At 44.6% G+C, this 23,144-nt stretch overlaps 3 protein-coding genes across 3 annotated transcripts; 2 read left to right on the top strand and 1 right to left on the bottom strand.

Annotated features, from left to right (window-relative positions):
- Window positions 1–39: 39 nt before the first annotated feature.
- On the top strand, window positions 40–2,506 carry LOC135366142 (NKAP family protein CG6066-like). Its single transcript, XM_064598794.1, has 8 exons — window positions 40–222; window positions 299–394; window positions 467–544; window positions 610–662; window positions 770–994; window positions 1,308–1,386; window positions 1,448–1,597; window positions 2,172–2,506. Exons 1-8 carry the CDS (start codon window positions 152–154, stop codon window positions 2,338–2,340), a joined length of 921 nt encoding a protein of 306 aa, XP_064454864.1. The 5' UTR covers window positions 40–151; the 3' UTR covers window positions 2,341–2,506.
- A 1,184-nt stretch (window positions 2,507–3,690) lies between these two features.
- On the top strand, window positions 3,691–10,618 carry LOC135366969 (UDP-glucuronic acid decarboxylase 1-like). Its single transcript, XM_064600000.1, has 11 exons — window positions 3,691–3,759; window positions 3,822–3,997; window positions 4,984–5,086; window positions 5,892–6,033; window positions 6,110–6,290; window positions 6,401–6,505; window positions 7,428–7,609; window positions 9,016–9,135; window positions 9,253–9,415; window positions 9,477–9,580; window positions 10,171–10,618. Exons 2-11 carry the CDS (start codon window positions 3,913–3,915, stop codon window positions 10,261–10,263), a joined length of 1,278 nt encoding a protein of 425 aa, XP_064456070.1. The 5' UTR covers window positions 3,691–3,759; window positions 3,822–3,912; the 3' UTR covers window positions 10,264–10,618.
- Window positions 10,587–23,144, bottom strand: LOC135366968 (putative serine protease F56F10.1). The gene is made up of 9 exons (XM_064599999.1): window positions 22,870–23,144; window positions 19,231–19,415; window positions 17,726–17,961; window positions 16,454–16,589; window positions 15,745–15,859; window positions 14,746–14,944; window positions 13,993–14,086; window positions 11,151–11,359; window positions 10,587–10,736 (listed from the first exon to the last, which is right to left on the bottom strand). The coding sequence occupies exons 1-9, from the start codon at window positions 23,095–23,097 to the stop codon at window positions 10,603–10,605; spliced, it is 1,536 nt and encodes a 511-aa protein (XP_064456069.1). The 5' UTR covers window positions 23,098–23,144; the 3' UTR covers window positions 10,587–10,602.

The raw sequence follows: 23,144 nt of genomic DNA on the forward strand, positions 1-23,144 counted from the left end.
AATACGAGAACGTGTCTCCCAGTAAACAACAATGTCGTTATCGTTGGTTTTGGATCTTCGGATCCACGGTCGAACAGTGGAACGAAATCAATCGTTTCCTTGCGTGGTAACGTGCACGGATTTCTTATTTTAGAACCAGTTAGCCACGAAAATGAGCAGCGGTACTAGTTATGAACTCGGGAGGGCTTCAGACTTCGACAGCTTCAAGCGGAAGCAATCCAGGTATGGTGAACCACCAATCTGAAGAATACGTCTCTTGAAATCTCTTGTTTTTTTGGCAACTTTGTTTCATTTTTAGGTTCTCGGATACCAGTCATTCGCACCACAACAGGGAAAGTTCATCTCACCATTCCAGGCGTCCACTACCTGACTTGTCTGACGACTTTATGGCACGGTAAGTTGTGCTAGTTATACACGAATACTGGCGGGACGGTCGTCTTATGTAACTTCGACGTGCTTACTACAGGAGGAGGAAAGAGCGAGAGAAGATTGGTGCAGTGGGAGTGCGAACTCTTTGGGCAGAGTCACCCGAGAGGCCAGTAAAGTAAGATAATTATCTGGTAATCGGGCATTCCATTTCAATAACAGCACATTCTTTCTGTGTGACAGCTCTGATGACAACCTCGAAAAGAAGCAAGGTGCAGAAAGCAAGACTGAGAGGAGTAGGTACTCTCGATGGGCGATTCCGGAATTTAATATTTTCTATATAAACGTTTAGTTGACTTCTTGTCACGTGCCACCATTTGTCTTTGCTCATATGTTTGTTCAGAGGAAAAGAAACACAAGAAAAGGAAGCACAAGCATGAATCCCATCATCATAAAAAGAAAAAGAAGCATAATAAGGAGGAGAAGAAAAAGAAGAAGAAAGAGCCCAAGAAAACGGTCAAGAAACATAGGAAAAGGAGCAGCACTTCCTCTTCTGACGGTTCTAGTACCGATGAGTCTGATAACGACAAGGACTCTGAAGATTTTGAGAAGTGGACAGTCAAAAAGGGTAAGCATTTGCAGGGAAAAACTACACTCAGAGACAACATGAAACGCTCTAAGTACGTCATTTCTGACAATAGTCTTCGCAACATGATCAGTGTTCGAGCAACTCTTTGAAGCATGCAGGAGCACTATTTTGTAACTCAGAGGAGTCAAGCTCCTGCCTCAGCCAATCACGGACGTCTTTAGATTTGTGGGCGGAGTTTACCTGTGGGGGGTTACCTTGTCCCAAAGTATAGCCGAGGTGCTTTTCTTGCCCGTGAAATTCCTCGCATCGACAATACAGTTTCTTTTGCCTTTTTTTCTACTTTTTATTTCAGCACATGGCAGTGATAGCGATGAGGAAGAGGAGGTAATAGGCCCTCTCCCCAAGCAGCAGATTCATCTTACAGAAAAAGAGTAAGTGCACACATGTCCCTGATCGACGATGTTGATGTAGCTTGTGGTTCATCGTTTTCAGGTACGGCAAAGCGCTTTTGCCCGGTGAAGGTGCAGCCATGGCAGCCTACGTAGCAGAGGGGAAACGGATCCCTCGAAGAGGTGAAATCGGCCTTACAAGCGGAGAAATTGAATCTTTTGAATCGGTCGGTTACGTCATGTCTGGAAGCAGGTACGGCTTTTCTGTCCTGCACAGCAAAACAGTATTGCGTTTGTTTCAGTATTGTGCAACACTTTGTCTTATAAACTCAACTCTGCACTCTGTTGTAATTCAAAGAATTTTTTCTTTAAAGTGATTTTCCAAATTAGGCATCGCTTAGGACATTCTCTGTCTTGTCTTTAGTGGACTATTTATTCTGCAATAATTATAGGCTGTATTTCAATTTGAATAATAGTGGGATTATATTTTAACCTTTGCTCACAAATAATCTTGTGCACAAAACAAATGTGATTCACATGTTAATCATTCTGAAACTGTGAATGAACGACAGGCAAAACATAGTCTTTAAATACACGTTGTTGACTACAGGTACAAAGAGCAGTATTGAGTTCCCAGTACGACTCTGTGCTGCATATCCGTAATTCGAAGTCTTCTAAGAGTGAAAATTCCAGTATTTGCTCTACTAAGATGCAGGAAGTTGGCTTGCATTTACTTCAGAGATGTGGTTTCAGTGCTGTGCCATCACACTTCATTCAAGACTGTGTGCCAACTGGGCTATATTCCCTCATTTCCAAACCTTTTTCAGGCATCGCCGTATGGAAGCTGTACGGTTGCGTAAAGAAAACCAGATATACAGTGCGGACGAAAAGAGGGCGTTGGCCATGTTCAACAAGGAAGAAAGACAGAAACGGGAGTCAAAGATACTGTCCCAGTTCAAGGAAGTCATTAAGGCCAAGCTGCAAGGGGGTCATTAGATGAACTGAACATTACTATGTGCACTGTCTGCAGCAACTGTGTTTTGCTGCTCACGGCACCAGCAACCTGTATATGCCTATAGATCTCCATGTGGAGACTGTGTACAGAAGTGGACTTTTAATTGTTGTACAGGATTATCCGAGGAAGTGAACCTGTTTTCTCATACTTTATAAGTGTTGGATGAGTCTTGTGTGCTGAGCAGCCTGACAGAGTAGTCACAGCCATACGTGATAGAATGGATCCGCGCAGGATACGTTTTCGGGCCGGTATGGAACTGTGAAACATTGACAAAGCATATGCATCGTTTATTTGTTCGATGCGGGAACGCTGTCCTAACGGTAATAGAGGAATATATTCCCGAATTATTCCCGTGGTGGTGTCCCTTGGGATGTCAGAGACTTTTATTGGATGTGTGTACATACAGTGGCATACCCCCCTACCTTGGAGGTCTGGCTACGCCCCTGTGTACATATGTAAATTATAATAGGCAAAGTCTGGATATTATCGAAGTGATATAGCCTTAATAATAACTGAAGGGTATCAATGGTGAACAAATATGTGAAAGGCAGAATAATTTTCATTAAATGTACGAAGCTGGCGAGAAATATCAGTTCATTGGAGGGCCATGTTTGTGGCACTGTTGCGATAAACCCGCTTCTACAAACACAGTGCTACAAACAGAGAATGGGACGATAATTGAAATATGACAGCCATCGAGAAATACTTAGAGCGGTGGTAATTGAACCACACATCTCTTGATTGTCAGTCAAGTACGCTAATGTTGGTAATGTTTGTGATGCTGTCTACTGGGCTGTTTGGTTGCCAATTTGGTGGCATGCTTCAAGGCAGGGGGGGGGGGAGGTGTGCCAACATTTCCCCCTTCAGTGTTTGAGAAGCACTGAGACAACTGAGCCTGTGCCAAGGTTCAGTCCTGTATACCCATCGCCCGCAGCAGCACATCAGGTAATCATGGTATTGAAAATCAACCCATTAATTGTGGGGATGGATCACTGAAGAGCTAGTCAGAGATATTCCCATCATTTTCGTCTTTTTGTGTGTGAGGGGGGTAGAGCCATTTTTGCTGCTTTTCTGGGGGTTTTCGGTCGTTCTGGCAGGCATTCAGGGGTGTTTGAGGGTGCTAGGAAAATTCCTAGCTTCTCTGACGTCATATTACTGTATCTGTATATTACTGTAATTGTGCTTAAAAAATAATAATAAATCGGAAGAAACTAAATTTTATCTGAAAAAAAAAAAAAAAACACGACAAAATAAAAAGAAATCAAAGTGGGGAAACGGCTACGTAGCATCGCCATCGTTACTGATCGTTACCATCACGCCAATCCAATCCAGATATCAATTCAAGCCACAAGAACCCGCTTGTCCCGGTTCATTCGTCATTTTATCAGTTTGTTTCGCTCGTGAGTGGCTGCGTTTTTTTTTTCCCATTTTGTCCTGCTAATAATCACATTTCGTGTAACAGTGTGTTGTTGAAACGTCAAAGTCCAAGTCGCCGCAACGAGCATGAACTGTCAGCTGTCTCTGCTCCGAATACTAGACAGTAATCCGAACATATGCCTTCGAAATTTCAACTGCGTCCTACTATCGGAAGAATGACTGTTTTCTATATTTCTGCATGCTGTCTGACTCTGTTCGCAGGTACGTATAGGTACCATAATGAATGATGCGTCGTGCTCGACCTAGGAACGGCGCGCTTGTACCATAGGAACACAATTCCTCCACTGAGGAAAGTGGCATGAGCAGCCGCTGTGTACTCTATTTCTTTCGGTATTTGGCCATGCGAGTAAAACTGCTATCTCGCCATGATTTGTCCAGTTATATTTGAAATACATAAACGTGCCGTCCACAGGCTGAACAGGCCCCTAGTTGTGTTCATCTGTATGAGTTGTACGCACATTCTTCTTCCATTTGTAACAAGGCTGCTGTAGATGAAATTCTGAGCAACATCTGATGAAACAAATACTGGTTACAGTGTTTCACAGCCCACTCTTTCACAAAAAGATCAATCTAGAAGGTGTCAGTCTACGATTCTGCGTGATCCGTGATTATTAAAGGGTCACCTGTGGAAACATGTATCCGTGGACAACACAAGTATGCAATAGGAGTGCAGTTATATTAATTCAGTTACCTTGCGAATTGTTCGCCAGAAAATACACATCAAGCTATGAAGCACTATTTATCTCAACAACCAATGTAGGCAATCTAAAAAAACACATCAAATGATTCATATAGGACTAGTGTCTCTATTTTCTGGGCCTGTATAAGCAGCAAATATAACAATAACAAAAATAAATTTCAATTCATTTATTGCACTCTGCAGAGCAGTTTAAAGGCAACAGTTACGCTCGTGTCTAAGCCCGAAGTCTTATGAATAATTATAACAGAAAAGTAACCTTATCTGTAGGCCAAACTTAAATCACTATGCAATAAAAATATTAAACTAAGACAGTATGCCAGTTGAGCACCATATTCCTCAATGCACAGTACACGTACATCTTGCAGCCCTTGCTTTGTGTACAGAAGTGCATTATTTGAGAATCACTACATGATTCTGATGCTTTGAGCTATTTTGTTACGGGCCACTTGACACTCAGCAAATTAACGTTCTTGTTCACTTTTGCAAGTGGTGTTCAGCTACATGCACTTGGCACATACCCTGAAAAGCACAGGAGAACAATTTGCAGTTCCTGCTGATACCCATAATGAACAGGTTGCAGTTGACACAGGGTGAGCATGTTCTTTGTGTCTTGGTATTTTGATCTGCATTTCTGTTTTTATGTGCCCCTACAAAATAGAAATCAGTTCCTTGCATGGCAGAGGCACATTACACACACAATACCACACAGCATCAGGACATGATGAACAACAAGAAACCATAAACAAAAAAAATTGAAAACACCCAGGTCACCATTCTAAACAATTGAACTGGATTCTGCAATTTTCATTTTATTGCATCTGAGAATTTGGTTTAGCTTTCTGGCTTGTGTACCCATGTTTTGTGCCAATGTGAATAGACTATGTGCAGGTCTCATACAGCCGTTCTTCGTTGCATTGATAAAATCTGTTGTTGGTGTTATGTCCAACCTGTGTTTACCATTAGAGCAACAGGAAGGGTCAAAAAGATGATAAATTATCTAATTCTAACCATCTAATGATAAATTTTGTTATACTATATGTTATTATCATCGATTTGTATTTGCCATTAGAGAACCAGACAGGGTCAGAAAGAGGAGTTTCAAAACAAACTTATTGTTTACATATGACAAATTAATACAAACTCGCTATCGCTGACAGATAAAAGTGGGCTGTACCCAGTTACATCAGAAGTAAACAATGATAAACACCCAACATCATCAGCAGATAGCAGTCATACCTATTCAGCTTGCTTTAAGTACGACTTAAGCAAATTTTAATTGCAGTGCTGCTGAACGCATGCATCCATTATGGCCCACACAGTAATGAGTGTCCATGTTCAAGTACGTTGTTGTTTGTTGGAGTCCTCTACATATGAGCCACGTTTCCACAAACACAGGGGTGCAAAAGACACAATTTTAGCCCAAATGGAGAGGAAACTGAAGGGCTTAGAGACGCGCATCCAGAAGCTCGAAAAAAATGCTCCAAAGTCCTACCCTGCAGTTAGGCAGCTAGATCATCACGAAAAAAAGCGTTTCCTGGTAAGCAAAAATAAATTTTGTGACAATCACCTACGACTTAATTACCTCTACGCTGTTGCTGTTTACTGATGCGCAGGTCACTGGAGGTGCTGGCTTTGTCGGCAGCCATTTAGTAGATGTACTCATGAGGCAGGGCCATCAAGTCACAGTAGCAGACAACTTCTTCACGGGAAGCAAGCGTAACATTGAACACTGGGTTGGTCACGAAAACTTTGAGTTGATTCACCACGACATTGTCAACCCACTGTACATTGAAGGTAATGCGCGTTATTCGCTGTACGTCAGCAAGACCAACTAGTGTTTTCGCTAAAAGGAAACGTGGTCTGCTTCGAGGATATTATTAATATTTGGTTCACTTCAAATTTAGTTGACTACATCTACAGTTTAGCATCACCAGCATCACCCCCGCATTATATGCTCAATCCTGTGAAGACGATCAAAACAAACACTTTAGGCACCATCAACATGTTGGGTAAGAGCAGCATCTGCTCTTTTTGTATTTATTTGTTTTTGGGATGTCAAAATGGGGAGAGTGAGTATATTGCTTTGGGAGTTGAAGGAGTAAAAACCGGGACTGGTGTACTTAAAACGGGGAAAAAAGAAGGGGGGAAACTATACTTTATATTTCAAGCGGACGCTCTTCCTCAGAAAAAAGAGGGAACAGGAAGCTAGTGCCAGAGGATGCCCAGCCCTCTAGGGGTCTGCACGTGAACGTGTTAACTAGGGCAGCACAATGTCGTTGGGAGTTGGACTACCTATTGCATATTCCCTTATCTGAATTTGCAAACCCTTCCTTATGTATTTTGGTGCGCTGGTACATTACTGCCTGGATGTTTCCTCTAAGTTAAAACAATAAAATAATAAAAAAATTAATAAATAAAATGTACATGGTATTACTGAAGAGGCCTCAGGATAGTAGATGTCCGTGCCCTTCCTCCCGTGCCCATTTCGTACTGCCCATGTAGCTTAACGTGTATCTTCCACTGTCACTGAGTTATCCCGGGAACTGCTGAGGAGCCCGGTGATTTATTAGGCATTAATATAACCTAGTCAGCGTGACAACGTACATTATTTGGAGATAGTATATGATTATTTAAATGGGAAATTGTTAACGGGGCACTTAAACGCAAGAACAACTTGCTCTCAAATGAAAGTCCATGTTCCATTTAGTGTAATGTGGACTAAAAACAGTGATACATGAAGTTGAAATGACGTTCACTGCTTAGCGCCGAAGCAAGAAAGAGTCCCGTATAATTTTAATTGTAGCTTCGTAAGGGAATCAAAGTTTTGAGATATGATGACAAGTGCGAAATTAACATAGCGCATAACGTAATTTGAAGTAAACTTGTTTTTGCATTTTAGCGCGCCTTTAAAAGAAACTGACTGCATTGTAGGATTGGCTCGGCGAGTAGGTGCTAGAATTTTGGTGACATCAACTTCCGAAGTCTACGGTGATCCCGAGGTTCACCCTCAATCGGAAGATTACTGGGGGCATGTGAATCCCATAGGTCCTCGATCCTGCTACGACGAAGGGAAACGCGTAGCTGAAGCCCTTTGCTATGCATATGCTAAGCAGGTAGGTCTTGTATGCTGCAGCTGCAGATTTTCCAAAAGATGAATCCTGTGTGACCACCAGGGTTTATAATTCGAGACAAGTCCAAAATATGCAAGCATTTCAGTGTTTGAATGGATAGAAACTAAAACTCGAGCCAAAAATGCTGAGTTTGAGCTTCACACCAAAAATAGGCACAGAAAAATATGCATTATCCTATTTCAAAAGGAAACTTAAGCTTTGTAGCTGCCCTTAAGTGCGAGGGAGAACCCCAGTTTCTGCCCTTTCCTCCCTCACATTTAAGGGCGAGAGGGGGAAAGTGGTTCTCTGGTGGAGGGACAAAAAAGACCACAAAACCTTCATTTTTTCCGGTGCCATTTCCTCGCAATATAGTGGATAATTTCCATGAAAATGGCAATGACAGCAGCACAACAAAGGGAGCAGATGTTTTCAGTACGCAGAACATCTTTCTTTCATAATTAAAACGTAAAAATGCTTTGAAAATACAAAAGAGTGCATTAGTCAAAACTAATTTGGAGAATGCCCTATGAGGCTGCTAGTGTGGCCATAAGGTGGACAAGAATTCTAATTGCCATTTATTCTAATTAAATGAAATGCATTTCCCTATATGTTATAAAATTCAGTCCATAGTTAGTGGGGACACCCTGTATTTCCTTAAAGGGGCACAAAACAGGTTGACGAACATTCAACAATAATTATGCCCAATGAAAGAACGTAACTCAAAATATCCAAATATGAAATTATTTTGCTTCTAGCGGGCATCTTTAACACTAAACAATGTCATTCACAGAGCATAATCCGCGCAAGTCTGTCCTTATCCTTAGAACAGGGGCACGTCACTGTGTTCCAGCGTATTGCAATACCAAATCCTAGGTGCTGGAGATGGGAAGATTTCGCTCTCCTTGCCAATGACGGACTCCACCGAGACAAGCTGCAGCTCGGGGGGGACCCGGTTGAGGGAACATTGTGGTGACCTCGCGGAGCAGTACAGCACTGAAAACATAGTGTGCACGTGAAATAGAATATTGAGGTTGTTTGGTACGGTTTGAACTGGCGATCTTGGATTGGGCAAGTGGGAATATGTTTAGAATTGACCTCCCCTCTCGATATTACAACAAAACTCATGTATAAGCATCCCGCCTTCTAAATGGCTGATGATGCACGACGTCAAAGTGACGTGTCACTGTTGTCGTCAGCACATTGCAGGGCGGGGCATGAGGACGACAGAGTACGGTGAATATTCAGTCGGTTTGGAGCCATTATTGACTTTTTTGTGACAACGATTTTTGAAAACATTCACCATCGGCAACGTATTGCAATGCATAAAAAAAAAGCACGCCTAGTATACCTGTTTATTGCCCTTTTAAGATGTCAACCTTCCCACCACTTTTTCTTCCACCCGATTGCAGGAACATTTGGACGTCCGTGTTGCTCGGGTCTTCAACACGTACGGTCCACGAATGCACATGGATGACGGTAGAGTGGTCAGCAACTTTATCATGCAAGCGCTACAGAACAAGCCTATAACTGTGAGCATCTAACGGATTGAAATGACTAATTAGTTGAAATTAATTAATTGATACTAACCAATTAATCAAATTATTTAATTGAAATTACTTTGTCACTCAGTGTTTCGCATGTTCCAGATCTACGGCACCGGAAAGCAGACACGTTCCTTTCAGTACGTCAGTGACCTCGTCAACGGCTTGCTCAGCCTCATGAACTCAAACTACTCGCGACCGGTAAACTTGGGCAACCCCGATGAGTACAGCATTGAGGAATTTGCCAGCATTATTAAGAAGCTAGTTGGTGAGTGTAGTGGTGGCGTTCGTATTTTTCTGGTCATTTAATTTCCCATCCTTTCACAAAGGTGGCACCAGTGAAATTGTGTACGTCAACGAAGTAGTGGACGACCCGCAGAAGAGAAAACCCGACATAAGCCGAGCAAAGAAGTACCTAAATTGGGAACCAAAGGCAAGTTCCACACAGCGCCATTTAGGGTGAGAGTTTGGCCACCCCTTTAGCTTTGGCCAGCTTGTGGGTGGAGCTTCTCTCGACGTCAGAGCTATTGTTGCGTCACCCAAAAAGCCTGTATCCGAGCAGAATCCGTTCGTAATCCGACTCTTGGCCAGCTGGTGGCTGGCATCGTGACACAGTCTTGCTTTCATTGCTAAGATTGGGAGGTGACGAGGGTAGTTTCGAATCCCCACACCAGCTGTGCTTTTGGAGGTTTTCCCCGGGTTTTCCAACAGACTTTTCGGGCGAATGTCGACCCCGGTCGGCCCAGGACACATACTATCCCCCCCCCCTGTCCCCCACTCGTTCATGGTGTCCTCTCTCCATCTGTCCATGTCTGTACGCAGCTGATAGCCACGGTTGCTTCGCGACGCTAACATGGAATTAAAAGAAGAAGAAAAAAAAGCTGCGGACGGAACAACAATAGTGCACGATGAGCAAGGTCATTCAGCCATGTTATGCTCGTTGTAATGGCCAAGCTCTCACTATAAACCGCTCCAGTTCCACATCTTCTTGCGTCTCACCTCATTTTTGCTTTCCCTCGGCAGGTGGCACTACTGGACGGTTTGAAGAAGACAGTTGAATATTTTAGGAAAGAGTTGGAGAGGGACAAAAAAGGTGCGGTGTTGTCACATGTTTGAGTGCCTACAAATGATCGTGCAAGGTGGTCTACAAGACTATATTCAGTATACTCAGTGAACAAAAGCGACTCTCGTGAGAGTGAACTGAGGGTGTGTACCTGTGACACACCCTTCTAGTCAAGTTGGGTTAAAAGGTACTCTTGCAGATGATTTATGCCTCAACATTACTCCGGGAACTGTGGTTGGGGCACTGTGACAAACTGCCATCTGTACTCATTAAGTTTTCGTCAGTCATCGCTGGCTACTTTGTGTTAGGCTTATTTTTGTCCTGGTTACTCCCAGGCTTGTGTGGATGTACGGCGTGGACATATGTAAGACTAAAGTGTGGATCAACGTATTCTATTCGAATGTTGCATATCTTGCATCTCTCTCAATCCATTTCTCCACCTGCTGAGCAATTTTTTTCCTCGCTTCTCTAAGTGCCGGAGGGTCTTGCGGTGTGTCCGGGTACATGTCAGCACAGTGTGCTGTTCCTGTTGAGAGAAAAGTACAAATTTGATGATCCCATGGGAACATCTGACACCTCTGCCACAATATTTCAAGCCACACCAAATCGAGGATGTGTTATTTGCACTCGTTAATGTTCACACTGGAGATGAACACGTTCACAGAGTCTCACGTACATGTTACAGAGGCAGGAAAAAATTAAACAGCGTCACACTTAGCAGTTGCCCTAAATGAGTGAGTGCGCTACAGCCAATGGCCAGTAAGAAAATTTGCATACTGGAGATTATTACTTTGCTCTTTGTACGTCACACTAGTCAGCTTACCTTCTGGGATAGCGCTGACATCAAAAAGCAACAAATAAGAAACATGCTGATGTGTCCAGGCATTGCATTTGTGGTGGAACACATGGCATCATTTGGCTTTTACTGGACTGTGCTTACCATTAATGTAAATGGCTGTGACATCATCAGAGAGAGACTCAACGACTCCAAGGGCGTGCCACGGGTCAATAGAGCCGTTTGGGAACGTGACATTTCGCAGCTGTGGCTTAATGCTTCCATACATCGTATTGGTTCGTTCAATGGCATAAGCTAGTAGTTTCTCATCAAATGTGTCACCAAAGATGTCTTGGCACTGCTTGATAAAGAACCTGCAATTGACACGCGCATTAGTACTACACGGCTACGAACTGTATTCTTGCAGAGCAGCATGGGAAAGGCAGTTTTTGCAGTTCCTGGGGAGCAACCCCCAGAGGAAAAAGCGCTTTGTGCTATTGACGCACAACTAGCCAAAAATGTCTAACTGTCATGCCCACGCTATACCCAATGGAAAACCACGCAAAGTGCCTGCCCCTGTGTCGTCTACATCACCTGGACCACCGGAGCTGATGCCTGTGTCAACATGAAACTAATCCAGAGCCTTCTCAGCACATATGCCATTTTATCTCAAGGTGTTCTCTTGTGTGTGTGCAGTAGTGTAGAGTAAATTGCACCTAATCCCTTTTGATATAGGGCAGACAGATGTCTAAGCGGAGTCACAGGTGCCACAAAATACATATTATAAAATACAGGGTGTCTTTTTTTTTAGGCGATGCAGATTTTTCATAGAAAACTAAGGGCTATAGACATGTGGTTTTCACTTCTATCATCTCTGGGCCGGCGGACGTTCTTGACCATATGTTGCTCGACCGTCAAGTGATTAATTACCTAAAAATCGTTAATTAACTTTTTAATTATAAAATCTACGAAGTTGTCCCAGTGAGAACATCTGTTCCTTTCGGTGACCTGATATCGTAGCCGTTTTCAGAACAAAAATCCGTTCGTTAGATCATCCGCAAAAAATTCTTGAATGAAACATTTTTTCTTTATTTTGTTCATTGCGCATCTCCAGAGACCCGTCTTTCCTTTGCCCCAAATGTGAGATGGCGAAGGAGCCTCATGCGTCCAAGATGAGCTTTAACTTGCAGAAACAAAACAAAAACACATGTATGGGGTGACGTTATCGGAACTGACCTTATCTCCTGTTGCATTTACTGTTAATCTTTTTCCGGGACGCAAGAGGCGACGGTGTGCTTTTTCACCCTCTCACATTGGGGGCAAAGGAAAGGTGGGTCTCCGTAGATGCGCAATGAACAAAATAAAGAAAAAAAAATTGTGTTCCTTCACGAATTTTTTTGCGGATGATCTACCGAACGGGTTTTTGTTCTGAAAACTGCTACGATATCAGGTCACCGAAAGGAACAGATGTTCTCATTGGGACAACTTCGTAGCTTTTATAATTAAAAAGTTAATTAACGATTTTTAGGTAATTAATCACTTGACGGTCGAGCACAACATATGGTCAAGAACGTCCGCCGGCCCAGAGATGATAGAAGTGATAACATCATGTCTATAGCCCTTCTAGTTTTTTTTAATGAAAAATCTGTATCGCCTAAAAAAAAGACACCCTGTATATACAAATAAAATACAAATTAAAATTCTAAGAACATCTTCAAAAATCTTCAGTGTTTTGTTGGGTGCTTGGGTTGTTTTAGATCACGCGGTGCTCTCGTGAGCACGCGCGGATCTAGGGGGGGGGGGGGGGGCTGAACATAGGGTTCAATGGACCAATCCCAGCATGCACCTGGCACTTGTCCATAGCGGACCCCCTCCCCCCTCGGAAAAATCCTATACGATTTAATAATGCGTAATGGGGCGTGATAACACGTAATTTTACACGCGTAGAACAGCAATGAGGCAGTAAGGTCGAGGCTTATTCTTGATTAATTGTGAGTTGCGGTTCCGTTTCATATACAGTCTCCATCCGATTTTTTGGGACTCTGCGTCGATCGCGCAAAAGTCCGAATGATCGAGCAGCCCGAAAAAAAAAAACGAAACTAATTTCGCTTCGAAATAAACTTTACTAAGCACTAGTAGGCTGGCAAAATTTGTCGATGCTTCCCTAACGCGCTTCCAGCTCTGCCTGATAACATCAGCTTCTATTTCCCGAAGCGACATTTCATCACCACACACCGACAGAAGTACCGCAGTCATCAAGTCCGCAAGTCGGCTTCACCTAACAGAAGCATTCTTTAGGTGAAGCTCTCTTTACAGCAATGTCGCGCGACTCGCGGGCGGACAGCAGTGCTGGGCCTTTTGAATCAAGCCGCTGGCCGAAAACGAAGACGCAGAAGCGTTACGACATACCTCTTCTACTCAGAGGAATGGAAAATCAACAATCATTGCCTTTTTTTTTTTTTTGCCTCAATATTTTAGTTGGTTAATTTCTTTTGATACGAATTTCGGACGATACCAATATTTTCCGTTACCCCAGAGAGAAATTCGCTGGTCGGGCAAACAGAGCCCGAAATATCGAGCACGTGGTCCTAAATTTTGGACGTTCTCATACATCAACGCTCTGGAACCTGCGGCCGTTCCGTGAACGAGTCCGATTAATCGAACATGTGCGAAAAATCGGTCCGCGACTGTATCGAGATACAAATGTGCACAAGTCACGCGTACCACAAGCACGCACATGTAACTTGAACGAAACTCGTTAATTAATAAGGTAATTATCGGAGTTTAGTTAATCAGTCATCGAACGCAGATGCGACCAGCTAGGACGGATGTCCACCAGGGCCCAAACAGCGTATCTGGGGCCACCTAAAAGAGGCACATACCCTGTATATGTTGGTGCAAGCCTCTTTCTTCTGGGTACAATACCATATTGCATGTACATACACGCGTCATATTCCACGTGAATTCGCGGATGAGTTCTCAAGCAGCAATAGCATAATCAACTTACTTTACTGGAAATAGAGAACCAAAGGGCTGACGAGGGTAGTCAGAGGACTGGAAGTAGCCAAACTCAACACATGTCTGATATGTCCATTGGCGACCTGCAAGTGGTCAGCACACTCTGCATTGATGTAAAGACACATTTCGAACAGCATACCTGTTAAAATGCTGCTACAGACTAAAAAAAAAAAGCTTAGATTATTTCTATAACAAAAGTAATAAAAATTTCTAATATGGGGACAGAAATCAGTATTGCAGGAGCAAGGTTGCTAGACGGATGACAGATTGCACACCCCATAAGATGTCGTACTCCTCCGAAGTCGGACTTATTTTTAATTTGTTAATCAGAAGTTAATGTGTTAATGAGAAGAAGTTTGTTAATCAGAAGTTCATTTGTTAATGAGAAGTAGTAGTTTGTTAATCAGAAGTTAATGCGTTAATGAGAAGAAGTTTGTCAATCAGAAGTTAATTTGTTAGTGAGAAGTAGTAGTTTGTTAATCAGAAGTTAATTTGTTAATGAGAAGTAGTTTTTTAATCAGAAGTTAATTTGTTAATGAGAAGAAGTTTTTAATCAGAAGTTAATGTGTTAATGCGAAGAAGTTTGTTAATCAGAAGTTAATTTGAAACATGAGAAGAAGTAGTTTGTTAATAAGAAGTGTAAGATACACAAATTCCAATGACAGAAATTAGGTAAGACTTTGAAGGCACAGGATTTAGTCCGCGGCGGACTACCACATAGTTAGTCGTGTAGTGGACTCACCTCCCGGTGCGTCTGGGTTATTGAAGTCAGTTCTCCTTAAGGTGTCGATAAACGTGTCGTAATTGAAGTCCAAGCAGGATTGCGACGTTGACTTGAGCATGAGTGAGTTTACTTGAACAAATCTATCTAAGGCAGTTGTATCGTCTATAAGGGTCGTCATGATGTCACAGAGGGTGTCAATCGTTATATTAGGCGTCCCCTGGAAGGATTCCATGGAGGTTAGTGCTTTACTTGCACCTTTGTCCGAACACAGTATGAATGTGGGCTGCATAATGATGTCACGGCAGCTTTTACAGGCATGTTCACAAGACCACATGCACCGAGAAACAAGACATGATGGGACACGTGTCTTTTGTGTGTTCCATCTACAGGAACAGGGACCACAAAAAGGAACTTAAACGAGGAACGACCTTTAGAAGGACACCTGATTGGCTAGTGCACAGTCTACAATGGTGATTGAGAGGAACCGGGTTCCACAAACTAAGCAAGGAGGAGTAACTTTTGTCCTTTTTGGTGCTAGATGCATTCTAATGAATGATAAAACAGCTTTATTTCCCAGAATACATCTGGAAGGATCTCGTGACTAAAGGCCATGCCATTGTCCTTGTTTTGGTCTTAGCCTTAGCTGTTGCAGCAACATTTAGGATAGATAAATAATGCCTGTCAAAATAAAGGCACCTGGTCATGGAAACATGAACCAACACAGAGTGTCGTGGGGATCGTGCTGTGTTCATCCTTTTATGCTTTCATGCTTCATCTATTACTGCGTAAACGTTTTTAGTCCCTTTCGGGACTAAATGCGCAGATGTTACTGCAAGACGTTAGAGGCTTTTAACACTTCCTCAAGTGCAATATCACAGTTGGTGACAGATTATTTTGCCACGTTTACTATCATCTAATGTGTGTCTGCATTAGTCACTTGGGAACTCAAAATCGACACAGTTCTCTGGTCTGTTGTTGGTTGACTTTCAGGAAGTGAACAAAAAAATGAAACCTCACCCCAGATAATCTGGCGTCCTTGTTATACTGCACAACACCTTCAAAATTTCCAGCTAGGGTCTGGAAGAGGTTTGCTTGATCGTGCTGGTTGTATCCGTTGAAGTACGAGCAGAGCCTAAAAGTGCACAGTACGTGGTTTAGGTTCACTACAGACTGGAAGGAAACAACTGTAGCCATGTTGCTGCTTTATTGACAATTGGTTGACATAAGTTATCAGTGCATAATACTGATCGAATTACAACACTGTTTAATAAGTGCCACCCCGCACAGTAGATGAAAGTGCCGGTACACACACACAAAAAAAGAAAAAGAAGGAAGAAAAGAACATTCGGCGCGAATTAAAAAAAATCAAAGCTTTAAGGTTTCGGATTCTCTAAGAATAGTTGACGTCAACCGTGAGGACAATCGCAGCGTCGCCTGCCCGTCCGAGCTGGATAAAAAAAAATAATTATCAGCTCATCAGCTGCATATGGTCTGCTTCTTTTCCTCGTTATGTCTGTGTAAAAGTCTGTTGCAAACCTTAGTGCTTCCGTGATAGATTTTGTCTTCACCTCGTGGGGGTGGCAGCCGCAGCCGGCGTAGGAACAGTTTTGTGACGTTATTGACGCGTCGGCATTGTGAAGTCAATTTTCGATGACGTAAATTAGGAAGGATTCTTGAAGGCTCGAGATTTAGTCCGCAGTGCAGGGCAATTTAAATAAAGACTTACCGGAACAGAGACGTTATATCAGGCCAGAAGGCCGGTGTACTCGCCAGGTACATAAGGTGGTCGACAGCTAGCCCCACTTGAGTGTCACATTCTGGGTTCGTCGTAGCCAGGGAGTCTCGTACAACGCGGAGATAATCTGCGAGGAAAGCACCTAAACGATCACGGTATACTCGATGATTGCAGCTATAGGGTTCGGATTCCGAGATTTTGGCATAATTTAATGTCCTGAAATCCTGGGATATCGAGGGGCCAAATCCCCGGATTTCGAGATAATTAATTTCGGCTTTCTGGACAACGAACCCAACCCGCCGGCTCTGGTTGCAGCAGCCGAAAAAGCGGGCTCTTATTAATTCCCTCTGGGGTTTTAGGTCTTTGGACACTTTTTGAGCGGACCGTGGGTTCAGACCAAAAAACTCTGCCCCGCGATGACTGGGACTGCCGAACATCTGGGCCCCTATGCCATTGCATTGTCATTGCTTATATAGACCTTTTCTTGCATCCGATAATACCGAGCTCACGTTATGCGTTGCTGAAGAATCCAGTGTAAATGTCTAGGGATCCATGACTTGAAAACCCGAGACGAGGTAGGGACGAAAACAGACACACACAAACATGGTCTCAAACTCAGCTCAGTTTGTGTGTGTCTGTTTTCGTCCCTACCTCGTCTCGGGTTTTCAAGGCATGGATCGTCACCACCAGCTCGCTTGCTACCTAACTTTCCTTTCAATTGTCTAGGGATCCCGTTTTGTCGTGCGCTGTTCGGTGTTCTCATGCTCTCTCACGCTCGGGGTCTGTTTACCTGGCTTTCAGTTTCTGGAAAACTTGGTGTTTCGAGGGGTTGAAGAAAAATGGACACTTGAAAGATGTCAAATTTTTCCGGAAATTGAGCACCCCGATTAACATCCCCCGGCTTCGTCAAATGAAAACACCGAAACATCTGGTCCCTATAGGCATCCCATGCAACTGCTCCCTTTGAAGTAATCGGTATGTACGGGTATCTAGCGAGCAACTTGTCGTTGGCAACACGTCTCTTAGTTTTGACGGAACAGAAACAAAACAGAGACAAACGGCACAAGACAAGACACTCAAGCCCGTCTGAAGCATGTGCGTGTGATTTCTGAATAACTGAGTAACAGCAAGCGATGGCTCTCTATATAGTTACCTCTGCAACTTGGCGGAATACCTCCTCATATTCAGATTCTCCGCACACAACCCATATTTGTCACCACTAATGTGAAAGCTAACCGAGGGACACGATTAAAAGGAAAATACCTTTGAAATCTATGATTGCGTGAAGAGGAGCACTTGAAGCGACGGCTCCAACTGCCAAATGGGGGTACTTGAGCTTGAACCAGGCTGCCAGTGAACCCGAATAAGAGCCGCCGAAGACAACCCACTTGCTATTGTCTCCCAGGTTGTATTTTTCGACCATGGCTTGTCTGAAGGTAGCGGCATCCGCGAGCGCCTGTTGACTGTTCAAGTAGGCCAAATTGTCCGTCGACATGTCACTGCAATCAACCAGAACAGTGTAGGAAGTTAGCATCAGAGTAGCGACACTGAGCCACGCCGGCGAGCGAGCTCGCCATCTTGTGTCCGGCGCGGCTGCGTCGCCTAGCAACGGGACACCAATCTCCCCCTTCTCCGCCCGAGAACAGCACGCTGTCGAGCCAGCTCGCAACCCAGGAAACCGGTTTTGGATGGAGGTGACTCAACATGGACGGCGCGTTCTTGGAAGGAGAAACCACGTGACTCGATCAGCCCAATCGCGGACACCGATCGGCGGCTCCAGCGCAAAAAAACGAAGACGATACTCTGTACTGACTCTAGCCAGCATAATGTAAGGATATTTTGTCGTATCTTTCATTTAACACTGAGAACTTTTTGGGCCTTAGTGCACCTTTGAAGTCTCACTACGAGCGGAACTCTTCAGAAGCCTAATGAATTTATGTCGTCGTGTTCTGCGCTTGTCTCACGACAGAAAGCCCCGAATTGTATTCATCATCTTTCTACGTGTCACAAAAATTAATTTTAAAGAGCACGACAGTAGTGCACGTTGTCTGTAAACCGTCTGGCAACATTGCTCCTGCACCAGACCTTACTCTATTTCCGTTCCCACGACGGCTGCTGGCAGCCTTCCAACGGGTGGCTGAGAGCGGAGAAAGGCGCGCTGTTGGTTGTTGCTGGGAGACGGCAAGAGCTATCGATGACGTCACCTTGTACTGGAGAATCCGAAACCGTTTGCGGTGCTCTTTTGGAAAAGATGCATGGAAGCGCGCGATGTCCGCTAGCGGGCATCGTTTCTATTTCGCGTGCTCGAGGTTGCAACGCAGAAGTAAAATTCAGCTATTACTTTTTGCACCCCGCCCCCACACAAGAATCGCTCCGCGCGTGCGAATGTAGTGCGGCGCGGCCAAGTGGGGACTGCATGGGGGGAGAGAGAGAGCCGGAACTACATCACGAAGCGGAGGCGTCGTGCAAAGGCTGGTAGCCAATCGCAGGAGCCTTCCACGGATGAGTGGGCGGTCCCAATTGTAGGAGCTAAGCTGTCACTGACTATAGTCTGTCAGCTCTCAAAATGTTACTGCGCCGCAGATAGCATGGCTGGACGCGGAGAGGTCACGCTCTCTCCCTGATAATGTAATTCATCGTAGTCACACTGCTTCTGTATTGGCTGTTAAGAATGGCCGCATGGCACCACGCCGCAGCAGAAAGTTCGCTATCTTAATGCTGCATGGGGGCGCTTTATCTCCAACTATAACAACCCGAGTGGTACTCACGGTGTAGGCCAACTTAGTCCGTAGTATCGGTGCTCCAGTTCGAATGCAAGCGCATTGTGCTTCTCGGCTAGTACCATCATGAAAGTGTCTTTCGAGAGCCACTCGGCACTCGCTGCTCCTTCGCCGCCAAACATGAGGAACACAGGTGCCCCCTCTTGATGGAATCCTTTATTTACAAAGTACCGCTGCAAGGAATTATGTTACAGCCTGCATTACTCACAGGGGCCTATGAGTTACACGCGCAATGTTATATAAAAATGTCAATCATTAAACCCATGCTACGTATGCTGTGCACAGTCCAGCATATTATAAGAGAACCTGACCTCAGGCTTTCTTATGGCGAATTCGGATGATCATTTCGTGGCAGCTTTTTTTGCCAGATCCCGAACAGTCATGCTCGCTTGGTCCAAGTGTTACAACCTCGCATGGCGCTTTCCGAGCGCCAGGTATATCTGTCAGCTAGGACTCGATACAAACGGGCAGCGGCTTGCCCAACCCACGACCTACTAGATTATAGCGACCATGTCATAATCGGCAAACCCAATGAGGAGCCCGTCCGCACGATCCGCTAGGGGCGCTACTCATCGGCCCGCCAGATCTGCATCATGATTGGACGATGGAAATTTTATTTTTGAACGCGCAGAAGCGGGCGCACGATTACCGTTCCCGTGGCTCAGTGGTTAGCGTGCTGGCCATGTCACGTCGAGACTGGGAGGTACCCGGGTTCGAATCCCGGTGAAGAAGGCTGTGCTGTCTGGGGTTTTTCCTGGGTTTTCCTCAGACGCTTTCAGACATATGTCGGCACAGTTCCCTTAGAAGTCGGCCCAGGACGCACATTCCCCCAGGGCGTGAGTCGTGACGTTGCCCACATACGTGAGGCCGACAACGGCAAGCCCTATCACCACCACCACCACCACGATTCCCGTAGCAGACGACAGCAACAGTTCCTATGAAAACGCCTAGAATGATTATGATAATCAACTTTAGAAGGAAGCATATCTCGTGAGACATCCACCGCCTGGACAAGAATCCTAAGGAAAGCTAAAGTACGGAGTACTGTGCAAATTGAGCAAGCAATAACCGGGCCGATGGGTAGCGCTACATCCGCACTGCGAACGTGGCGCGGGCCATACCACCCAGATAGAGAAAGCCTGGTGGTGGCGCTGGTGAAAGGGCTCGCCTGTTTACTCGTCGTCGTGTGAGTCAGCCAATAAGGATCGTGTTTCCGATGGCCGTAGCCAATCACGAAGGTGCTTTTGGCTCTCGTGGCCATGAAGACGAACCACCGTCGTCTGCGAGTTGTGGTTGAACGGCCCCGCGTACTAAATGAGAAAAACTTCGAAATAAAGTACAAAAAGGTCTGAATTTTTCTCAAAAGTGATTTTCTGGGAAGCGTCTTGCACTTTTTGTCTAAATATTTAGGTCTGCAGGTTCCAGGTGAGCGGCAGTCATTTGCGGGTTCTCGAATTCCCAGAACAGTCAATCGCAGTAGCAGACGAATTCTGACTCTCGTAGCGCAGGTGGGAGAGGAGGCAATGAGCAGGCTTTCTGTATATATATGGCGTTGGTTTAGCAGATGACGAAACCCGAAGACTAGCGACCGCGACGCCCCTAGCGTGATCCGAGCCATGTTCGAGTGGCAACTGTCACGTGACCCAGCGCGGGCCAAAGGCCGAGCGCTCGGCCGTTTCGCCATATTTTCACCAGTCGAATTTGCCATTGGTATGGGTAAACGTAACATCGAAGAACGTATGGACTTGAACAACAACTTTATTTTGAGATTATGAATGGACAGGCATGCCTGTATGCTGTTTTAATCATTTTAGTGTAATTTGATTTCTTTTTGCTTAGTCTGATGATGTCAACACAACCTGATTTTAGTTTGAACTGCCACGAAGATGACGATATTATGGAATTGCCCGAGCAACACATGCCAAGCTGCCGGTGGCATTAGGCAGTCACCTGATTGCTGGTCTCTCTGCGGGGAGAAGCAATCGATGTCATAAGAAAATAACACCCTATTCTAATAGCGCGCGTCCCTGAAATGTACAAGTGTTACTCTTGCATACTCATAGAAGTCTATATCACTATATATCTATGTCATTTTGATGACTGTGCAACAAAGTGCTTTCTCGCATCACGTATGAGTAACTGAAATCGGTGCTTGGACAGCACATGCGTGATGACCCTGCCCCAAGTGATAACAACAACAACAACAACTTTATTTTCAGAAGGAGAGTGAGGAGGTTCATCGCCAGAGGCGATACTCTACCCCATTGCTGGTGGGGATGTGGGGTATAAAATACGGAGCCCCCTCACAATAACGATCGGAGTCCGATGATGTCCAGAAATGGTGGCTGGACTCTCGCCCCTTCACCCTCTCGAAATTGCTTGGTCCCTGGCCCAATCCAGCCCAGCAACCAGTGATGTGACCAGCCAAGTGAGGACAATTTACTGTTGGACTACTGGAAATCCGCATCAATCAGGTGCTTCGATAGCGTCGTCATTAATCTGCCTTCATAATGGAACTTGCGACGTAGAACGAAGTTTCAGCTTATTCAGTTATATATGCAGACATCAATGGACAATAGACATTTAAGGGCACAGCTGACATGGCTGATAAATGGCTTTTAAATTATAGCCATAAGGCACTTGTCGTCTTCAATATTTTTTTACTCATTCAGAGAGACGTGAACTTTTTCTTGACCCAAAAAGCACAAATGAAAATTTGCGAACATTGAAAAAAAAAGAAGAAAAAGTTTTAGACACGTTGAGGCTTCACTTCGTTAAACACTTTGTATGTTGCAGTCTCGGAACAGTGTTTTTTTTCTTTTCTTTTTTTGCAAATACACCAGTTACAAACGATTCCGTCACATCTCCTTGTTCAGAGGGTAACAATCTGTGGAATTCATCGCTGAAGAAGACAATGAGCCTGAGCAATCACCTACCTCCCCCTCAGGTGACGAGCTTATCGTTCATTCTGATCTCATTCGCGGCAATAAACACATCGTCAACCTGCCTGGCTGCCTCGTCTTCCACAAAACCCATACCTCGCAGGATCCGGTTTCTGCACCCCGAATTTTGACAAGTATAAATCTCGGAGACACCCGCCTCCAGTCAACGCTCTGCAAGTAGGTCACGCTTCCGCACAGCTCCTCAGTTACCCCTTTCCCTCAGCCTCTGACGTAACCTAACGCGGCACATGATTGGCCGCCCCCTCCCCTGGGCGACTTCACCCTATACCTGGCATCAATAATGTTCACCATCAAAATCCGTCTCACGAAAATTGTTTTCTTTTTTTTTTTTTTTCTGCGGGGAAAATCCTGTGCGTGCGGTGTTACATTGAAAAAGGGGGTATGTCATGCTCCTGGATTTCGTTCAGTTTCTGCTTAGTCACGCGCCCAAAAACGATGCTAACAGGACATGCAGGTAGAGTAAACATATAGCCTTGTTACACCTTTTGCATTTGCGTTATTCGAGGAAACCCAACTGCAATTACTTTACCAAATATTCACTTGCAGCTTTCCCGTTTTGGGGTTTTTCGACTTATCCCCTTATTGCGTGCAGAGGTTCAACTATCGGGTATTTACGCTCTTTGACCAAGGACACCCCACGTTATATTGGAATTATTCGACTCACCTGGTTCCACGTTTGTGTGCTGACGGGATTGAAGTGGTCGACCTGTTGTTTGAACCATACCTCTTTCACATCGCGAACATCCGAGACCTGCTTCGTCGATTTAGGCAAACCGAGAATCCCATGAATGCTGTTCGGTCGACCCCTGTGGATCAGAGGTCCACTGCCATGGGCCACTGGGTGGCACAGGACTACGACGAAAATGAACACTACCACTCCGGCCGTACCCATGATCGCAACTGATCAGAGTGCTGAGGGTTGCTTCAGATATGTTCTGC

This window comes from Ornithodoros turicata, chromosome 8 (genome assembly GCF_037126465.1).
Source record: "Ornithodoros turicata isolate Travis chromosome 8, ASM3712646v1, whole genome shotgun sequence".
Lineage (NCBI taxonomy): Eukaryota > Metazoa > Arthropoda > Arachnida > Ixodida > Argasidae > Ornithodoros > Ornithodoros turicata.

Bases quoted from the DNA above. Each gene is read 5' to 3' on its own strand.
- LOC135366142 (XM_064598794.1), top strand. From the start codon at position 152: ATGAGCAGCGGTACTAGTTATGAACTCGGGAGGGCTTCAGACTTCGAC. The intron at 223-298 runs GTATGGTGAACC...TTTCATTTTTAG, and splicing joins TTCAAGCGGAAGCAATCCAG to GTTCTCGGATACCAGTCATT. The intron at 545-609 runs GTAAGATAATTA...TCTGTGTGACAG, and splicing joins TCACCCGAGAGGCCAGTAAA to CTCTGATGACAACCTCGAAA.
- LOC135366969 (XM_064600000.1), top strand. From the start codon at position 3,913: ATGCCTTCGAAATTTCAACTGCGTCCTACTATCGGAAGAATGACTGTT. The intron at 6,291-6,400 runs GTAATGCGCGTT...CTTCAAATTTAG, and splicing joins CAACCCACTGTACATTGAAG to TTGACTACATCTACAGTTTA. The intron at 9,136-9,252 runs GTGAGCATCTAA...CGCATGTTCCAG, and splicing joins TACAGAACAAGCCTATAACT to ATCTACGGCACCGGAAAGCA.
- LOC135366968 (XM_064599999.1), bottom strand. From the start codon at position 23,097: ATGGGTACGGCCGGAGTGGTAGTGTTCATTTTCGTCGTAGTCCTGTGC. The intron at 14,087-14,745 runs GTGAGTCCACTA...GACCACTTGCAG, and splicing joins TAACCCAGACGCACCGGGAG to GTCGCCAATGGACATATCAG. The intron at 11,360-13,992 runs GTAAGTTGATTA...TGTCAATTGCAG, and splicing joins GGTTCTCTATTTCCAGTAAA to GTTCTTTATCAAGCAGTGCC.